The 20,374-nt window shown below is 42.4% G+C and overlaps 1 protein-coding gene across 1 annotated transcript in view; it reads right to left on the bottom strand.

Moving 5' to 3' along the window:
* The window catches only part of LOC141252676 (multidrug and toxin extrusion protein 2-like), a 577,502-nt gene that overhangs the window by 17,435 nt on the left and 539,693 nt on the right, over positions 1-20,374 (bottom strand). The window contains exon 15 of the mRNA XM_073670545.1: positions 11,003-11,097. Coding sequence (XP_073526646.1) covers positions 11,003-11,097 — 95 coding nt within the window. The remainder of the gene's footprint in view (positions 1-11,002; positions 11,098-20,374) is intronic.

The following is a 20,374-nucleotide window of genomic DNA, read 5'->3' as shown; positions in this document are numbered from 1 at the left end:
TTTTTAATTAATTTTTCCCAAAACTTTTGACGTGGGCTTCGCCATATTTTTGTATGCCAGCCAGGTACAGCATCCAGCTTCTATGAACGCGCCATTTTCCGGGGCGGCTGCGGACTGCAATTTTCAGCGGGGGGCAGAAAGCTTGGGCCTCCCTGCGCTGCAGATTCCATCCCCCAGCTGCCTAGTTGTACCTGGCTGGACACAAAAATAGGGAGAAGCTCCACGTTTTTTTTTTTTAATTATTTCATGAAATTCATGGAATAATTAAGAAAAAAAGGGCTTCCCTATATTGTTGTGTCCAACCAGGTACAAATAGGCAGCTGTTGGTTGGGGGCAGCCCGTTCCTGCCTGCTGTACCTGGCTGGACCCAAATATAGTGCAAAGCCCCACGTCAATTTTTTTTTAATTATTTCAGGAAATTCATGAAATAATTAAAAAAAAATTATGTGGGGCTTCGCCCTATATTTGTGTCCAGTCAGGTACAGCAGGCAGGAACGGGCTGCCCCCAACCACCAGCTGCCTATTTGTACCTAGCCGGACACAACAATATAGGGAAGCCCTTTTTTTCTTAATTATTCCATGAATTTCATGAAATAATTTTAAAAAAAAATACGTGGGGCTTCGCCCTATTTTTGTGTCCAGCCAGGTACAACAAGGCAGCTGGGGGCTGGAATCCGCAGCGCAGGGAGGCCCAAGCTTTCTGGGCCCCACCCGCTGCAAATTGCAGTCCGCAGCCGCCCCGGAAAATGGTGCGTTCATAGAAGCGCCATCTTCTGGCGCTGTACCCAACTCATCCAGGGCCCTGGTGCGGTGGCTCACTGGGTAATAAAGGGGTTAAGGCCAGCTTGGCATTATCAGCTGGCCCTAAGCCCGAAATTCATGGGGTCACGCCAATATTAGACATGACCACCATGAATTTCTAGTAAAGTATTTAAAAAAAACACAAACACCCAGAAAAAAGTCCTTTAATTGAAATAAAGACACAATTCTTTATTGTTCTAAATTAAACCATACTTACAGTCACGCCCATTCCAGCTGAAGCCAACGATCTCCTGCAATAAAAGTAAAATAATAAAGCAACCTCATCCTTACCTTTCCATGGTTCCCAGGACAGCTTCAGCTCTGCTACATCGAGATGACAGGCTGGACCGCAGCAGAACGCTGCCATCCAGCCTGTCATCCCGCAGACACTGAGAAGCGCAGGCATGCTTGCGCTCCTCAGTGTCTCGCTGTGACGGCATCCAGATGAGCCGAGGTCATGTCCAATGAACTCAGCTCACCTCATGCACGTCACTGACAGCGTGGGAAAATTCTCCTGCACTCAGCGCTTCAGCGTGAGAATTTTCCCACGCTGTCAGTGACGTGCATGAGGTGCGCCGAGTTCATTGGACATGACCTCACCTCATGCACGTCACTGACAGCGTGGGAAAATTCTCACGCTGAAGCGCTGAGTGCAGGAGAATTCTCCCACGCTGTCAGTGACGTACATGAGGTGAGCCGAGTTCATTGTCGGCTCATCTGGATGCCGTCACAGCCAGACACTGAGGAGTGGAAGTATGCCTGCGCTTCTCAGTGTCTGCGGGATGACAGGCTGGATGGCAGCGTTCTGCTGCGGTCCAGCCTGTCATCTCGATGTAGCAGAGGTGGAGCCGTCGTGGGAGCCATGGAAAGGTAAGGATGAGGTTGCTTTATTATTTTTCTTTTATTGCAGGAGATCGTTGGCTTCAGCTGGAATGGGCGTGATGGTAAGTATGGTTTAATTTAGAACAATAAAGAATTGTGTGTTTATTTCATTTAAAGGACTTTTTTCTGGGTGTTTGTGTTTTTTTTAAATACTTTACTAGAAATTCATGGTGGTCATGTCTAATATTGGCGTGACCCCATGAATTTCGGGCTTAGGGCCAGCTGATAATGCCAAGCTGGCCTTAACCCCTTTATTACCCAGTGAGCCACCGCACCAGGGCCCTGGATGAGTTGGGTACAGCGCCAGAAGATGGCGCTTCTATGAACGCGCCATTTTCCGGGGCGGCTGCGGACTGCAATTTGCAGCGGGTGGGGCCCAGAAAGCTTGGGCCTCCCTGCGCTGCAGATTCCAGCCCCCAGCTGCCTAGTTGTACCTGGCTGGACTTTTTTTAAATTCATGAAATTCATGGAATAATTAAGAAAAAAAGGGCTTCCCTATATTGTTGTGTCCGGCTAGGTACAAATAGGCAGCTGGTGGTTGGGGGCAGCCCGTTCCTGCCTGCTGTACCTGACTGGACACAAATATAGGGCGAAGCCCCACATCAATTTTTTTTTATTATTTCATGAATTTCCTGAAATGATTTAAAAAAAATTGACGTGGGGCTTCGCACTATATTTGTGTCCAGCCAGGTACAGCAGGCAGGAACGGGCTGCCCCCAACCACCAGCTGCCTATTTGTACCTGGTTGGACACAACAATATAGGGAAGCCCTTTTTTTCTTAATTATTTCATGAATTTCATGAAATAATTTTAAAAAAAAAATACGTGAAGCTTCTCCCTATTTTTGTGTCCAGCCAGGTACAACTAGGCAGCTGGGGGATGGAATCTGCAGCGCAGGGAGGCCCAAGCTTTCTGCCCCCCCCCCCCCGCTGAAAATTGCAGTCCGCAGCCACCCCGGAAAATGGCGCGTTCATAGAAGTTGGATGCTGTACCTGGCTGGCATACAAAAATATGGCGAAGCCCACGTCAAAAGTTTTGGGAAAAATTAATTAAAAAATAAATAATAATTTAGGGACTGCATCTTTATTAACTCCTCAAATGTCATTTAGTGTTAAAATAAAGGATTTATTTTAAAAAAAATTGACGTGGGGCTTCGCCCTATATTTGTGTCCAGCCAGGTACAGCAGGCAGGAACAGGCTGCCCCCAACCACCAGCTGCCTATTTGTACCTGGCCGGACACAACAATATAGGGAAGCCCTTTTTTACAAAAATTATTTCATGAAATAATTTAAAAAAAATTGACGTGGGGCTTCGCACTATATTTGTGTCCAGCCAGGTACAGCAGGCAGGAATGGGCTGCCCCCAACCACCAGCTGCCTATTTGTACCTGGTTGGACACAACAATATAGGGAAGCCCTTTTTTTCTTAATTATTCCATGAATTTCATGAAATAATTTAAAAAAAAAATGCGTGGGGCTTCGCCCTATTTTTGTGCCCAGCCAGATACAACTAGGCAGCTGGGGGCTGGAATCCGCAGCGCAGGGAGACCCAAGCTTTCTGGGCCACCCCCGCTGAAAATTGCAGTCCGCAGCCGCCCCAGAAAATGGCGCGTTCATAGAAGCGCCATCTTCTGGCGCTGTACCCAACTCATCCAGGGCCCTGGTGCGGTGGCTCACTGGGTAATAAAGGGGTTAAGGCCAGCTTGGCATTATCAGCTGGCCCTAAGCCCGAAATTCATGGGGTCACGCCAATATTAGACATGACCACCATGAATTTCTAGTAAAGTATTTAAAAAAACACAACACCCAGAAAAAAGTCCTTTAATTGAAATACACACAATTCTTTATTGTTCTAAATTAAACCATACTTACCATCACGCCCATTCCAGCTGAAGCCAACGATCTCCTGCAATAAAAGTAAAATAATAAAGCAACATCATCCTTACCTTTCCATGGCTCCCACGACAGCTTCAGCTCTGCTATATCGAGATGACAGGCTGGACCGCAGCAGAACGCTGCCATCCATCCTGTCATCCCGCAGACACTGAGAAGCGCAGGCATACTTCCACTCCTCAGTGTCTGGCTGTGACGGCATCCAGATGAGCCGAGGTCATGTCCAATGAACTCAGCTCACCTCATGTATGTCACTGACAGCGTGGGAAAATTCTCCTGCACTCAGCACTTCAGCGTGAGAATTTTCCCACGCTGTCAGTGACGTGCATGAGGTGAGCTGAGTTCATTGGACATGACCTCACCTCATGTATGTCACTGACAGCGTGGGAGAATTCTCACGCTGAAGCGCTGAGTGCAGGAGAATTTTCCAGCGCTGTCAGTGACGTGCATGAGGTGAGCTGAGTTCATTGGACATGAACTTGGCTCATCTGGATGACGTCACAGAGAGACACTGAGGAGCGCAAACATGCCTGCGCTTCTCAGTGTCTGCGGGATGACAGGCTGGATGGCAGCGTTCTGCTGCGGTCCAGCCTGTCATCTCGATGTAGCAGAGCTGAAGCTGTCGTGGGAACCATGGAAAGGTAAGGATGAGGTTGCTTTATTATTTTACTTTTATTGCAGGAGATCGTTGGCTTCAGCTGGAATGGGCGTGATGGTAAGTATGGTTTAATTTAGAACAATAAAGAATTGTGTCTTTATTTCAATTAAAGGACTTTATTCTGGGTGTTTGTGTTTTCTTTTAACTTTGACTATGGGGTTAGTAATGGGGGTGTCTTATAGACGCCTCTCCATTACTAACCTGGGCTTGATGTCAGCTGGCATTATAAGCTGACATCAACCCCAACTCTATTACCCCCTGCCACCGCACCAGGGCAGCGTGGAAGAGCGAGGCTAAGTGCCAGAATTGGCGCATCCTATGGATGCGCCATTTCTGGGGCGGCTGACGGCTGGTGTTTCTAGCCTGGGAGGGGGCCAATATTCATGGCACCCTTCCTGGGCTATTAATATCAGCCCCCAGCTGTCTGCCTAGCCTGTGCTAGCTATTAAATTAGGGGGGACCCCACGTTATTTTTTTGGGGGGGTTCCCCCATTTTAATAGCTAGTAAAGGCTAGGTATTCAGCTGGGGGCTGATATTAGTAGCCTGGGAAGCTCCGTGGGTATTACCCCCTTCCCAGGCTTCAAACATTTGCCCCAGCTGTCTGCTTAACCTCCGCTAGAGCCTAAAATTAAGGGGAACCCCACGCCAATTTTTTTTTAAATAAATCCTTTATTTTAACACTAAATGACAAGTACAGTAATCAACACTGTCACTGTACTTCATATATATGTGACTGACATGTTTCTATCTATCTAATCTATATGTGATTCTCTATTCTTTCTATTCTAAATTGTCGGGTACAGATGCTGAATTGCCGGCCGGCTTTCTTAAAGAGACGGTGCATGAAAACACTATTATTTTTTTAAATAAATCCTTTACACTAAATGACAAGTACAGTAAGCAACACTGTCACTGTACTTCATATATATGTGACTGACATGTTTCTATCTATCTAATCTATGTGTGAAGCTCTATTCTGTCTGTTATAAATTGTCGGGTACCGCTGCTGATTTGCCGGCCGGCTTTTTTAAAGAGACGGTGCACGAAAACACTAATATTTTTTTTAATAAATCCTTTACACTAAATGACAAGTACAGTAAGCAACACTGTCACTGTACTTCATATATATGTGACTGACATGTTTCTATCTATCTAATCTATGTGTGATTCTCTATTCTTTCTATTCTAAATTGTCGGGTACAGATGCTGAATTGCCGGCCGGCTTTCTTAAAGAGACGGTGCATGAAAACACTATTATTTTTTTAAATAAATCCTTTACACTAAATGACAAGTACAGTAAGCAACACTGTCACTGTACTTCTTATATATGTGGCTGACATGTTTCTATCTATCTAATCTATGTGTGAAGCTCTATTCTTTCTGTTATAAATTGTCGGGTACCGCTGCTGAATTGCCGGCCGGCTTTTTTAAAGAGACGGTGCACGAAAACACTAATACTTTTTTTAATAAATCCTTTACACTAAATGACAAGTACAGTAAGCAACACTGTCACTGTACTTCATATATATGTGACTGACATGTTTCTATCTATCTAATCTATGTGTGAAGCTCTATTCTTTCTGTTGTAAATTGTCGGGTACCGGTGTATGCCGCTGATGAATTGCCGGCTTTTCATGTCATTCTACATTATTCTTAGTTGTTTTCCTTCATGTAGAATTAACCTACAAGGAAAGAAAGGGTTTATTTTCATTCCGATATTTGTGTCCCATTGACTTGCATTGGTTTCCGGTATCGGAATCGGCGATATCCGATACTTTTTGGGTATCGGCCCGATCCAATCCGATTCGATATTTCCTGATATCGGAAGGTATCGCTCAACACTAGTGATAACTTGTTTTAACAAAAGAACCCTTCAATGCAAATTACCGGAATTGTACATCCCAGTTATAGTGGTGCACAGTAAATGTGCAGGAGCCGCCTGTGTTTTACAGTTAATGCTCCACTATAACAGGGATAACGGCTAACGGGTATTTGCATATAGGTGTAATGTGGGGGGCCCCGAGGATCAATTCCCCCTGTGGGCCCCAGACACCACAGTCCGACCCTGTATACAGTACTGGTCAAAAGTTTGGACACATCTATTCATGCAATGGTTTTCCCTGTTCGTATTGGAATATAAGGCTTAACACACATTCTGGCTTGTTTCACACGTATTTTTTTACTCCGTGTTTCAATATGTGTTCCTTTATGGTTTTGTTGCTTTCAGACTAAATCCACAATGTGCACATTCCAATATGAACAAGTAAAACCATTAAATGAATAGACGTGTCCAAACTTTTGTACTGTATACAAATTGCAAAAAATGTATACTCCCCAGAAAAATAAAAGTTTTTTTTTTTCAACCTCATGTTGCATCTAGCTGATCTAGAACTTAAAGAATTTCTCTGGATCTATAACACTTATGATCTATCTTTAGAATACAATAAGACAAATTGCACTACCAGGCACTGCCAATTACATAGACATCCTAATGTGCTTACTCTCCCTCAAACAAAGTGGCCATCATATACCGAACCACAGGCCCTGCGACTGCCTTTATCAACCACATCACCACCACTTTCTCTTTACTAACATCCCCACTAACATTATGGATTACCGTACTTCAACATCCCCATATATACCAATCAGTCAGCAGCCTCCAAGCTCTTATCACTTGCTTCATCCTTTGGTCTGACACAATGGTCCTCCACAACCACAGAGAAAGATGAACATACAGTGTGTACGGAAAGTATTCAGACCCCTTTAAATTTTTCACTCTTTGTTTCATTTGGTAAATTCTAAAAAGTTATTTTTTTTTCTCATTAAAGTACACTCTGCACCCCATCTTGACTGAAAAAAAACCGAAATGTAAACATTTTTGCAAATTTATTTAAAAAAAACTTGAAATATCACATGGTCATAAGTAATCAGACCCTTGGCTCAGTATTGAGTAGAAGCACCCTTTTGAGCTAGTACAGCCATGAGTCTTCTTGGGAATGATGCAACAAGTTTTTCACACCTGGATTTGGGGATCCTCAGCCATTCTTCCTTGCAGATCCCCTCCAGTTCCGTCAGTTTGGATGGTGAACGTTGGTGGACAGCCATTTTCAGGTCTCTCCAGAGATGCTCAATTGGGTTTAGGTCAGGGCTCTGGCTGGGCCAGTCAAGAATGGTCAAAGAGTTGTTCTGAAGCCACTCCTTTGTTATTTTAGCTGTGTGCTTAGGGTCATTGTCTTGTTGGAAGGTGAACCTTCGGCCAAGTCTGAGGTCCAGAGCGCTCTGGGAGAGGTTTTCATCCAGGATATCTCTGTACTTGGCCACATTCGTGTTTCCTTCAATTGCAACCAGTCGTCCTGTCCCTGCAGCTGAAAAACACCCCCATTTCATGATACTGCCACCACCATGTTTCACTGTTGGGATTGTATTGGGCAGGTGATGGGCAGTGCCTGGTTATCTCCACACATACTGCTTAGAATTATCACCAAAAAGTTTTATCTTTGTCTCATCAGACCAGAGAATCTTATTTCTCATAGTCTGGGAGTCCTTCATGTGTTTTTGAGCAAACTCTCTCCAGGCTTTCATATATCTTGCACTAAGGAGAGGCTTCTGTCTGGCCACTCTGCCATAAGGCTCCGACTGGTGGAGGGCTGCAGTGATAGTTGACTTTGTGGAACTTTCTCCCATCTCCCTACTGCATCTCTGGAGCTCAGCCACAGTGATCTTGGGGTTCTTCTTTATCTCTCTCACCAAGTCTCTTCTCCCACAATTGCTTAGTTTGGCTGGACTGTCAGGTCTAGGAAGACTTCTTGTGGTCTCAAACTTCATCCATTTAAGGATTATGGAGGCCACTGTGCTCTTAGGAACCTTGAGTAATGCAGAAATTCTTTTGTAACCTTGGTCAGATCTGTGCCTTGCCACAATTCTGTCTCTGAGCATCTTGGGCAGTTCCTTTGAGCTCATGATTCTCATTTGGTCTGACATGCACTGTGAGCTGTGAGGTCTTATACAGACAGGTGTGTGCCTTTACAAATCAAGTCCTATCAGTTTAATTAAACACAGCTGGACTCCAATGAAGGAGTAGAACCATCTCAAGGAGGGTCATAAGGAAATGGACAGAATGTGACTTAAATATGAGTGTCTGAGCAAAGGGTCTGAATACTTATGACCATGTGATATTTCAGTTTTTCTTTCTTAAAAAATTTTCAAAAATTTCTACATTTCTGTTTTTTTTCAGTCAACTAAAATCTACAGAAGAAAAACACTAAAAAAGGCTAGCTGTTTGGCCCAGATACATTAGGAATGGCATTAACGTGCCATTTTTAAAGAGTAACTAGTGTTATTAATGTGGGTATGGAAGAGAAGTCATTTCTCATCAATGGGCAGATGTTATAGTTATAGCAGCACTTCTTCCCACAAAGACTTGAGAAAAAAAATGAACTTTTTAGAATTTACCAAATGGCTGCAATGAAACAAAGAGTGAAAAATTTAAAGGGGTCTGAATACTTTCCGTACCCACTGTACACTAGATTATATCTTTACCAACCTCTGTTCCTTAGTTACTGTTATAAATCCGCCTTTTCCACTTTTTGTCTGTCACCTACTCAAATTATCATCCCTGTTCTCTTCACCTGCCCCCAAAGTCCAGCAATTTGCACAACCTCACAACTTTTCATTCCTAGATATTGACACATCCTTACTCTCTTCTTTCACCATGGAATTCGAAAATATGGCTCAACACACTAAAACTTCTTTGGCATTTGGGCTACTCCAGCAACCAATATTATTAAAGGAGTTGTCCAAAACTAAAATTTATTTTAATCCTAAATGTCTCTCTATTTAATATCATAATCTAATCTCTTTTCTAATGTACTTTAATTAAAAAGTCTCTATCGTTCCCTCACTACTCTAACTGCTTTATTATTTTTTTTACTACTTCCTGAGTGATGATACTTTGTTTTTAGAATCCCAGTGCATGGTGGGACACCCAAACAAATCGTCATCAGTGGGCAGAGGCTGCAGTCACTGCTGCAGCCTCTGCTCCTACCATGAAACGAAGCTTCATCAGTGATGTCTGTTTGAAGGGCTGGGCTAGTTCCGGCTCTACTGAGCATACATCAGTTGTCAATTCTGACGGATGCTCATTAGGATCTTGTCACTGTGCACTATTCTTCTCACTGCATAGTGACAATGCGCTCTCTTACTGGCTCTGATGAGAAGTGCCTAGCCAGCAAGAGGGAGCATGGTCAGTGCACATTGGAAGGAGAGAACAAGCAAGCAGAAACTAGTGCCGTTCCAGCAAGTGACATCACTTGCGGGGACAGCGCTGGTCTCTGATCGCTCGTTTTCTCCTTCCAGTGTGCACTGACCGTGCAGTCTCTTGCTGGCTCATCACTTCTCATCAGAGCTGTCTCATTGCTATCTCATTGTCACCTGAGCTGTTCCAACCCAGTATCCTACTGTCTCCTTCCCCAATACCTTGTAGATTGTAAGCCCATGAGGGCAGAGTCCTCTCCCCTCTGTACAATTTTTCACTGCTTATGTTTATTGTATGTTCTTGTATTTTACATATGTAAACCCTCTTCAACCTCTATTGAACCCTTGAATCAGTGGTCCTTTAAGAGAATAATATTAATATTATTAATAATAATAATATAAGTATTGAAAGAGAGCATGGTGGCCCCTTCCTCCACCAATCAAACATACATGGCTTATTCTAAGACTTGAATGATGTGAGTAGTAATGTCAAGGTAAAATATATATATTATAGAAAATCAATTAGTTTCTTTTAATAGATTACCTAATCAGTGTGAATCAATATAGAGATGATGGAATAATCTATGTGTATGTATGTATGCAAATGTCTTTATGCACATGGATTATGTTAATAGTTAATGAATATATAACTAATAGCTTCTATTCTTATTGTAGATACGAACAACTAAATGATTTCCTGGGAATGACATATGCATGTGCACGGCTGATAACAGAGAGATTCATGTCGAGTTGGCAAAGATGGCACTGAGAGACGAACTCACCCCTCCCATCTGAATTCCTAAGGCGTTACTGAGGTCAAAAGATACATGGACGAACAAATTACAGCGTGCCGAGTTATCAAAAAAGAGCAATAAATTTTACTAATCCCACCTAGAAGGAGAATGCTATTTTACCCCATGTCTACGTAATAAAGTATGCCATTTGTGTGGTTCAGTCTCTGAGTGAAGTTCTTCAACCAGATTAGCAGATTTGGTTAATTAGCTTCTCTGCATGCACTCTGACATCTTTAATTTGGAGGAGAGCAGTTACCTAGTGTATCTTAAATTGGTGAAACCTTCACATATGTGCATGGCTGATAACAGAGAGATTCATGTCGAGTTGGCAAAGATGGCGCTGAGAGACGAACTCACCCCCTCCCATCGGAATTCCTAAGGCGTTACTCAGACCAAGAGATACATAGATGAACAAATTACAGTGTGCCAAGTTATCAGAAAAGACCAATACATTTTACTAATCCCACCTAGAAGGAGAATACTATATAACCCCATGTCTACGTAATAAAGTATGCCATTTGCATGATTCAGTCTCTGAGTGAAGTTTTTCCACCCGATTAGCAGATTTGGTTAAATAGCTTCTTTGCATGCACTCGGACATCTTTAATTTGGAGAAGAGAAGTTACCTAGTGTATCTTAAATTGGTGAAACCTCCACAGTAATACTTGCAACATAGGGAGCAAATAAGCTATTTTTCTATTAATTCAACAACATAATTACCTCGTCACTTGCCCGATTCCAATCCATACACAAAATGTAGGGCACATAGATGCAGGACTGTAAGACCACTGGGCATAACAGCCCAGCCCATAAACCTTAAAAATAAAATTTAAAACAGGTTTATCAGAATGGTAATGCCAATATCTCTGAGTTTTGGGTGGAAATTCCTTCAACCTCTTACTGCACAGCAACATTCTAGTATGGAGAAAGAAATAGGTACTTCTACCACTATGCCATTTAATTCACAGATTCTCTATTCCCAGTAGAATTAATAATTTAGAAAGTGATAACTGTTAGATGAAGGACCATAAGGACAAGTATGGGAACGAAAAGCCATACTTTAATCGTATTAAAGCAACCCTTCACTATTGGACTACAAGTGACTATCCAATTGTCAATGTATAGTCAAATTACATCCCGTGGACTTCTCAGCTCAGATCAGTGATCTGTTTCTTCTGCTTCCAAGATTGGAACCACAATGACATGGGGAGAACAGTGTTAAGTCTAACCACAATTCCCTTGCCTTTCTGTTGCCACATCATCGAAAAGGCAGGGGAGGAGTGGTTTAGGCTTACCATTCCACTTCCAATGCCACTTTGATGGCCATCTTTGTGTTAGAACCCTCCTGTTAGTTTTTTCTATCTTGTGTTTTGCGGTCACGTGACCATCTGCCTATTTATTCCAGCTCCGCCCTTCTGGCCTTGCTGGACTTCAGTGTTGTTTTGACTGTCTCTCTAGCCAGGTGCTTCGGTGCCTATCTCTGTCAGTTCTTGGTCCTCTGGGACCGTTAGTACTTTTTGTCAGTTTGTCCTTTTTGCTCTGCAACAACTTCTGTTTAGGAGATGTCCCATTTTTGTCCCAGTCCTTAGTTCTTTTAGGGACCCCTCCCTTTATTCTATAGGTCTCCGTTCAGACTAGCCGAGGACGAAGGCGGGTCTGTTCACAAGGAACAGGCAGCCCGCTACATCGTAGGGATTCAGCTTAGTCTTACTGTAGGGACAGCTTTCCTTTTCTTTCCTAAGTTTTGTTGCAGATCATAACACTTTGCTGCTGGAGGAACAGAACTCTGATCTGAGCGGCAGCGGCATTGGAAGGCAAACGGAGGTCAACAGGTAGGAAGACTATGCATAAGAAATGTATTGTCACTTTTCAGTCCCAAGGTGGAAGGTCGCTTTAAAGAGAACCTGTCACCATGAAAATGCAGTCCAATCTGCAGGCACCACGTTGTAGAATAGGAGAAACTGAGTAGATTGATATATAGTTTTGTGGGAAAAGATTCAGGATAACCTGGGTTTTAATCATTTAAACCTCTGCTCTTTCTGGGATTTTCTGTTATGATAGGCTACAAGCACTAAGGAAAGACAGGAGATCTGTCCCTACAATAGAACTAAGCTAGATCCCTACGATGTAACGGGGAACCTGATCCTGCGATCAGACCCGCTAAAGTCCTCAGCTAGTCTGAACGAAGACCTATAGATGTGAGGGAGGGATCCCTACAAGAACTAGGGACTGGGAGAAAGATGGACACCTCCTAGCAGAAATTGTAGCAGTAAAAAGACAAACACACAACATAGAACATAAAGGTCAAAAGACCTAGCTAAACTGACTGAGAAAGGTTACAAAGCACCTGGCTAGCTTAAGAGTAGAAATTACAATGAAGTCCAGCATGGCCAGAAGGGCGGAGCAGGATTAAATAGGCAAAAAGGTCATGTGACCAGCAAAATAGAAAAAACCTAACAGGAGAGTTCTAACAGTACCCCCTCTTCTAAGAGGATCCTCCGGATCCCCTAGGCCCAGGCTTATCCGGAAACCTCTTGTGAAACGCTCTGACAAGTCTGGAAGCAGAAACATCATCCGCCCTCACCCATGAGTTATCCTCGGGACCGAAACCCTTCCAAGCGACGAGATACTGCAAACTCCCCGTATACCGTCTAGAATTAAAGATGCAGGAAATTTCATATTCCCCGTCCTCCACCACCGGAGGAACAGTGGCGTCTCTATCTGATACATCAGCTTTTTTCAATAGAGAAACATGAAACACCGGATTAATCTTCCAGGAGGTAGGAACCTCCAACCTAACAGCAGATTGGTTAACTACCTGGAGCACCTTAAAGGGCCCTACAAACTTGGGACCCAATTTTTTAGAAGGAATCCTCAACCGCAGATTCTTAGAGGACAACCAAACCATGTCACCAACCGTAAACAAAACCTCTTGACGTTTCCTGTCAAAGTACCTCTTAGATTTTTTGTTAGCCTCCTGAAGATTACCACGCACATCCGTCCAAACTCTCTCCAAATCACCGGAAAAACTCTCCTCCTCAGGCACAGCCGATACCAATTTGGAGAATGACCCAAAAGACGGATGTCTTCCAGAACAACAAAAAAAGGGGAACACCCAGCAGAAGAGGATGTATGGTTGTTAAGAGCAAATTCAGCAAGTGGCAGAAACTCAGACCACCCCTCTTGATTGTCTGCCACAAAACAACGCAAGAACTGCTCAACATCCTGATTCTTCCTTTCTGTCTGGCCATTAGACTCAGGATGATATCCAGATGAAAACGACAAATGAACTCCCAACCTGTCACAAAAGGCACGCCAAAAACAAGCCACAAACTGAGGTCCCCTATCAGAAACAATGTCAGTAGGAACACCATGGAGTCTGACAATTTCCTTGACAAAGGCCTTAGCGAGTGTCTTAGCGCAGGGCAGTTTGATGAAGGGAACCAAGTAACACATCTGGCTAAAATGGTCCACGACCACCCAGATGACCGTGAAACCATCAGAGGAGGGAAGGTCAGTAATAAAGTCCATAGCCAGATGTGTCCAAGGTGCACTAGGAACCTCCAGAGGGCAAAGCAACCCCGCAGCAGGAGTATGAGAAGACTTAGATCTAGCACACACAGTACATTGACGCACCCACTTAATGACTTCCTTCTGCCATCCAGGCCACCAAAAACTGCGACCCACAAATCTCTTGGTCTCAGAAATTCCTGGATGACCTGCCAACCGAGACTCATGACACTCAACAAACAAATCTCTCCTAAAGGTCCTAGGCACAAACAACCTCCCATGGGGAGTGTTGGATGGGGCATTCTCCTGTGCTTTAAGAATCTCATCTTCCAAAATGGAGTCCAATGCAGCAATCACAACACCTTCTTGTAAAATGCTCTCCTCCTCCTCAGCACCGACCATGGGAGAAAAGCTGCGAGACAACACATCAGCTTTAACATTCTTGATACCCGGGATGTAAGTAACGGAAAAATTAAACCGCGAAAAAAAAAGTGCCCACCTAGCCTGACGGGCATTCAAGCGCTTGGCAGCATCAAGATAGATCAGATTTTTATGATCAGTGAAAACCTGAATGGGAAATTCAGCACCTTCCAAGAGCTGACACCAGTGTTCAAATGCGAGTTTAATAGCCAGCAATTCCCGATTACCAATATCGTAATTAAGTTCAGTCTCAGAAAAAATTTTTGAAAAAAAGGCACAGGGATGTACTCCATCCTTGTTTTCCTGAGACAACACCGCACCGACCCCCACAGAAGAAGCATCAACCTCAACCAAAAACAGCTTAGTCACATCAGGCTGCATAAGGATGGGGGCAGAGCTGAACCTCTCCTTTAGAAACACAAACGCTTCAATGGCCTCAGTAGTCCACTGAACCGTATTAGCACCTTTCCTGGTGAGATCGGTCAGTGGTTTAACAATAATAGAATTTTTTTTAATGAATTTTCTGTAATAATTGGCGAAACCCAAAAACCTCTGTATCGATTTCAAACCAATAGGCCTAGGCCATTCCTGCACAGCTTGAACTTTCACCGGGTCCATCTCAAAACCCTAGCTGGAGATAATGTAGCCCAAAAAACTAATTCTCTGTGCAGCAAACTCACATTTCTCTAGCTTAGCAAAAAGCGAATTGTCAATTAATAACTGTAATACCTCACGTACGCTCCGCCAATGAGACTCCAGATCAGGCGAATAAATCAAAATGTCATCCAAATACACAACCACATTTTTGCCGATCAAAGGTCTAAGGATGTCATTAATAAGATTCTGAAAAAATGCTGGTGCATTGGTAAGACCAAAAGGCATAACCAGATTCTCAAAATGACCCACAGGAGTGTTAAAAGCAGTCTTCCATTCATCACCCTCCTTCATGCGCAACAAATTGTATGCCCCCCGGAGATCAATTTTAGAGAACCACTTGGCCCCCACTAACTGGTTAAACAAATCAGGAATCAATGGCAGTGGGTAGGGATTACGTACAGTAATTTTATTAATCTCGCGAAAGTCCAGACAAGGACGTAAACCGCCGTCCTTTTTTTTAACAAAAAAAAATCCAACAGCCACAGGTGACTTAGAGGGTCTGATATGACCGGCGGCTAAGCTCGTCTGTATGTATTCCTCCAAAGCCTTTCTCTCAGGAATAGTAAGATTAAATAAACTACTTTTAGGAAGAGTCGCTCCAGGGACAAATTCAATGGTACAATCATAGTCTCTATGGGGAGGCAAAATTTGCGACTCCTCCTCAGAAAAAACTTTCCAAAAATCCTGAATAGGTACAGGTAATTCCCCTTTATCCACAGCAGCAATGCGCCCATTACAACACTTGTCATAACACTTCGGGCTCCAGGACATAATTTCATTAGTAGACCAATCCAGTACAGGATTGTGCAATTTTAACCAGGGTAACCCCAAAATTACTGGAGAAGGCAAATTATTTAATACTACCAAATCCAAATTTTCTTGGTGAATACCATTAATAGTGAGAGGAAATTCATAAACCTTGTGAGTAACACATTTCAAGGGAGAGCCATCGACAGAAACCACGGCAATAGGGGATGACAAAGGTTTGGGTTTTAATTTAAGTTTTTCCAAGAATCCCCCATCAATCACATTCAGAGTAGAACCACAATCCACAAATACCCGAAATTCAATTAATTCTTCCTGAGCTGCAGTAGTAGCAGAAAGAAATACCCCCTTAGTGTTTAAACAGGCTAAACGGGCGTAACTGACCTTTTTTTTTTTCTTTGTTCATACGAAGCACACAGTTCTTAATGAAATGGTCAGATTTTCCGCAATAAAAGCACAAACCTTCAGAAAACCTGCGGTCTTTTTCCTGAGAGTGGGGTGACATCGCCCCAATCTCCATCGGCTCTCCAATGTCAGTACAGACCCTCTCAAGACTAGGATCTGACATGGCAAAGGATTTACTCTCATTAACCCGTGCACGCAGTCTCCTGTCCACCCGTATAGCTAATTGCATTGGCTCCTGCAAGTTTCCAGGTGTAGGATAAGCAATAAGCAGATCCTTAACCCTTTCACCTAGCCCAGCAAGAAACAAACTTTTCAAAACTGAATCATTCCACCCCACCTGAGCAGACCACCGACGGAAGTGAGTACAATAATTTTCCACATTAACTGATCTATGTCTCAAAAGTCTCAATTCCGTCTCAGCTGATGAGACACGATCAGGATCATCATACAACAACCCCAAAGCAGAAAAAAAACTATCCACTGATCTAAAGCACGGATCACTAGGTTGGAAAGAAAAGGCCCATCCCTGAGGTTCTTTGCGCAAAAGTGATATTATGAACCCTATGCGCTGTGATTCATCACCAGAGGATCTGGGTCTCAAACGAAAATACAATAAGCAAGCATTTTTAAAGGAAAAAAAATCTTGTTGTTCACCAAAAAATAAATCAGGCAATCGTACCTTTGGTTCCACAAAATGCGCTCCAGAACAGCTACTCACGTGTTGTTGGAGCTCAGCCACCTCCAGAGAGAGTCCCTGCAGGCGTTGAGCCAAATCCTGAACCGACACCATGATGGAAACTGGAGGTCTTTCCTTAGAGATATTTTTGGGCTGGACTTACTGTTATGATAGGCTACAAGCACTAAGGAAAGACAGGAGATCTGTCCCTACAATAGAACTAAGCTAGATCCCTACGATGTAACGGGGAACCTGATACTGCGATCAGACCCGCTAAAGTCCTCAGCTAGTCTGAACGAAGACCTATAGATGTGAGGGAGGGATCCCTACAAGAACTAGGGAGTGGGAGAAAGATGGACACCTTCTAGCAGAAATTGTAGCAGTAAAAAGACAAACACACAACATAGAACATAAAGGTCAAAAGACCTAGCTAAACTGACTGAGAAAGGTTACAAAGCACCTGGCTAGCTTAAGAGTAGAAATTACAATGAAGTCCAGCATGGCCAGAAGGGCGGAGCAGGATTAAATAGGCAAAAAGGTCATGTGACCAGCAAAATAGAAAAAACCTAACAGGAGAGTTCTAACATTTTCAGTCCAGTGGGTGGTCCTATCAGTGACTGACAGCTTACTTTGTATAAGTGTACATACTTAGATAGCTGTCAGTCGTTAATAAGACATCATACTGGACCGCAAATTCCAGATAGAGCAGAGGATTAAATGATTTAAACAGAAGTTATACTGAATCTTTTCTCCCAAAACTACAGGGTGGGCCATTTATATGGATACACCTAAATTAAATGGGAATGGCTGGTGATATCAACTTCCTGTTTGTGGCACATTAGTATATGGGAGGGGGAAACTTTTCCAGATGGGTGGTGACCATGGTGGCCACTTTGAAGTCAGCCATTTTGGATCCAACTTTATTTTTTTCAATGGGAAGAGGGACATGTGACACATCAAACTTGTTGAGAATTTCATAAGAAAAACAATGGTGTGCTTGGTTTTAATGTATGTTTATTCTTTCATGTGTTTTTTACAAGTTTATGACCACTTATAAAATGTGTTCAAAGTGCTGCCCATTGTGTTGGATTGTTAATGCAACCCTCTTCTCTCACTCTTGACACACTGATAGCAACATCGCAGAAGAAATGCTAGCACAGGCTTCCAGTATCCATTGCTTCAGATGCTGCACATCTTGTATCTTCACAGCATAGACAATTGCCTTCAGATGACCCCAAAGATAAAAGTCTAAGGGGTTCAGATCGGGAGACCTTGGTGACCATTCAACTGGCCCACGACGACTAATCAACTTTCCAGGAAATTGTTCATGTAGGAATGCTCGGACCTGACACCCATAATGTGGTGGTGCACCATCTTGTTGAAAAAACTCAGGGAACGTGCCATCTTCAGTGCATAAAGAGGGCAACACATCATCATGTCGCAATTTCAGATATCCAGTGACATTGAGATTTCCATTGATGAAGAATGGCTCCAATATCTTTGTACCCCATATTCCACACCATACCATTAAGATACGAGATGTGTAGCATCTGAAACAACGGATACTGGAAGTCTGTGCTAGCATTTCTTCTCCTGTGTTGCTATCAGTGTGTCAAGAGTGGGAGAAGAGGGTTGCATTGACAATCCAACAAAATGGGCAGCACTTTGAACACATTTTATAAGTGGTCATAAACTTGTAAAAAAACTCATGAAATAATAAAGTTATGTTAAAACCAAGCACACCATTGTTTTTCTTATGAAATTCTCAATAAGTTTGATGTGTCACATAACCCTCTTCCCATTGAAAAAAATAAAGTTGGATCCAAAATGGCCGACTTCAAAATGGCCACCATGGTCACCACCCATCTGGAAAAGTTTTCCCCCTCCCATATACTAACGTGCCACAAACAGGAAGTTGATATCACCAACCATTCCCATTTAATTTAGGTGTATCCATAAAAATGGCCCACCCTGTATATATCAATCTACTCAGCTCCCCCTGCTGTACTCTAACATGTTGCCTGCAGATTGGCCTGGATTTTTATGTTGACAGGTTCCCTTTAAAGAAGAAATTCCTGTTGATATTAACATTGAAAAAGAAATTAAATTAATGTAATTTTCAAGTGATTTTATCCCTTTACGAACAGGATGTTTTGGACCTTGATGACCAGTTCAGATTTTCTTTTTTCGTAATACCACTTTCTAAATTGCATCCAGACAGGACATGAATTTAGCATAAAAAAATCTCTTGCAGATTTTGGTGCAAATTTATATTATGCTGAATTTTCATGTTATAAGTTAATTTGTTTACTTTTTTTTTTCTCCCAAAAAATTAATCACTTAAAGAAATAACTGTTAACTGTGAGTTAAAGCTAACATAACCCATTAGATCACTGTTACAAGAGATCTGTATAGACAGACATACAGAGAAAACCCAGATCACATTTTCTCTGGATGTTTCCAAACCTATCCTAAATAGGAAATCATTTTCACATTATTAATAATATGATGCTCCCTAACAACCCTCCATTAAAAAACACAACAGTTAATATAAGAGCTGTGATCATAACATAAGAGCAATGGCACTAAATCTATCAGTAGCTATAGGGGATATTTCAGTAAGATTAACCTCGTAAACCATCTATACGGGCATGTAGGTTATAGAAAATTGAAAAAATATTGATATTTGCGATCGGAGGTATAATTGAAGAAAAATCCACATTTTTCTTAATATGTAAATGAGCAGTTAAGCACCCTGGGTATGACACCAGTGGGCATTATAAGTGTGAGACATGTGATGACTGACAGTCTACTCTCCTCATCTCACTGAAGAGCTGTGCCTTATTACAACTGATACACTATAGCATAGCTAAGCTTTGTCTCATTACAAACACATCTGCAGTTTTAGCTCTCTTCTCACAGTGCTGTCAGCTCAGCTGTACTCTCCTCCCTCCACCATAGGCTAGGGCCTGGGCAGGATGTAATGGCCAAGCTCCATGGAAACCAACTGTACAATATAAAAGATAAATAATAACTTGAGAATACCCCTTTAAGAAAAGCATGCATTTCTCAGGAATAAGACATCAGATTGTAGATATCAAGGTATCAACCTATTCAACTTTGTATGACTTGCATGCCCATATAGACAGCTTAGGAGGGTTGATCCTACTGACAGATTCCAATATTATTGTTAGGTCATTCTCCAGTTTGTCAGGTCATTTTCCAGTGTCCACAATGTAAGAAGCTATTTTACTGTGACAAAAAAAAAAATAGAATCTTATTGTGCACAAATATTAACACCCTGAAAATCAATAATTTGAGGAGCTAACTTTCATTTGAGGTATGTCTCTATTAGGCTAAGTTCCCACATTGAGTATTTAGTGTGTTTTTTCTTCTGCATATTTTTGTGTATGTGCCAGTTCCAGCACAGTGTATGGGAATGATATAAATCTCATGAACACTGTGCTTTTTTATGTTGTGGAACCTGATCTGCTGTGAAATATTGAAATCTGCAACGCGTAAATTTCTTATGCAGTATATATGCATTTTACTTGTGGATTTTCCCCATAGATTTGATTGAGATAAAGAAAATTCGAAGATAAAAAACCACAGATGCGTTTTTATTGTGTTTCCTCAAACAGACCATGATGGATTACATC

Source organism: Phyllobates terribilis, unplaced genomic scaffold (assembly GCF_046119375.1).
Source record: "Phyllobates terribilis strain yellow unplaced genomic scaffold, ASM4611937v1 Scaffold_2__4_contigs__length_985480577, whole genome shotgun sequence".
NCBI lineage: Eukaryota > Metazoa > Chordata > Amphibia > Anura > Dendrobatidae > Phyllobates > Phyllobates terribilis.
Note: the sequence above shows the minus strand (reverse complement) of the source record. Positions and strands in the feature narration are given on the sequence as shown.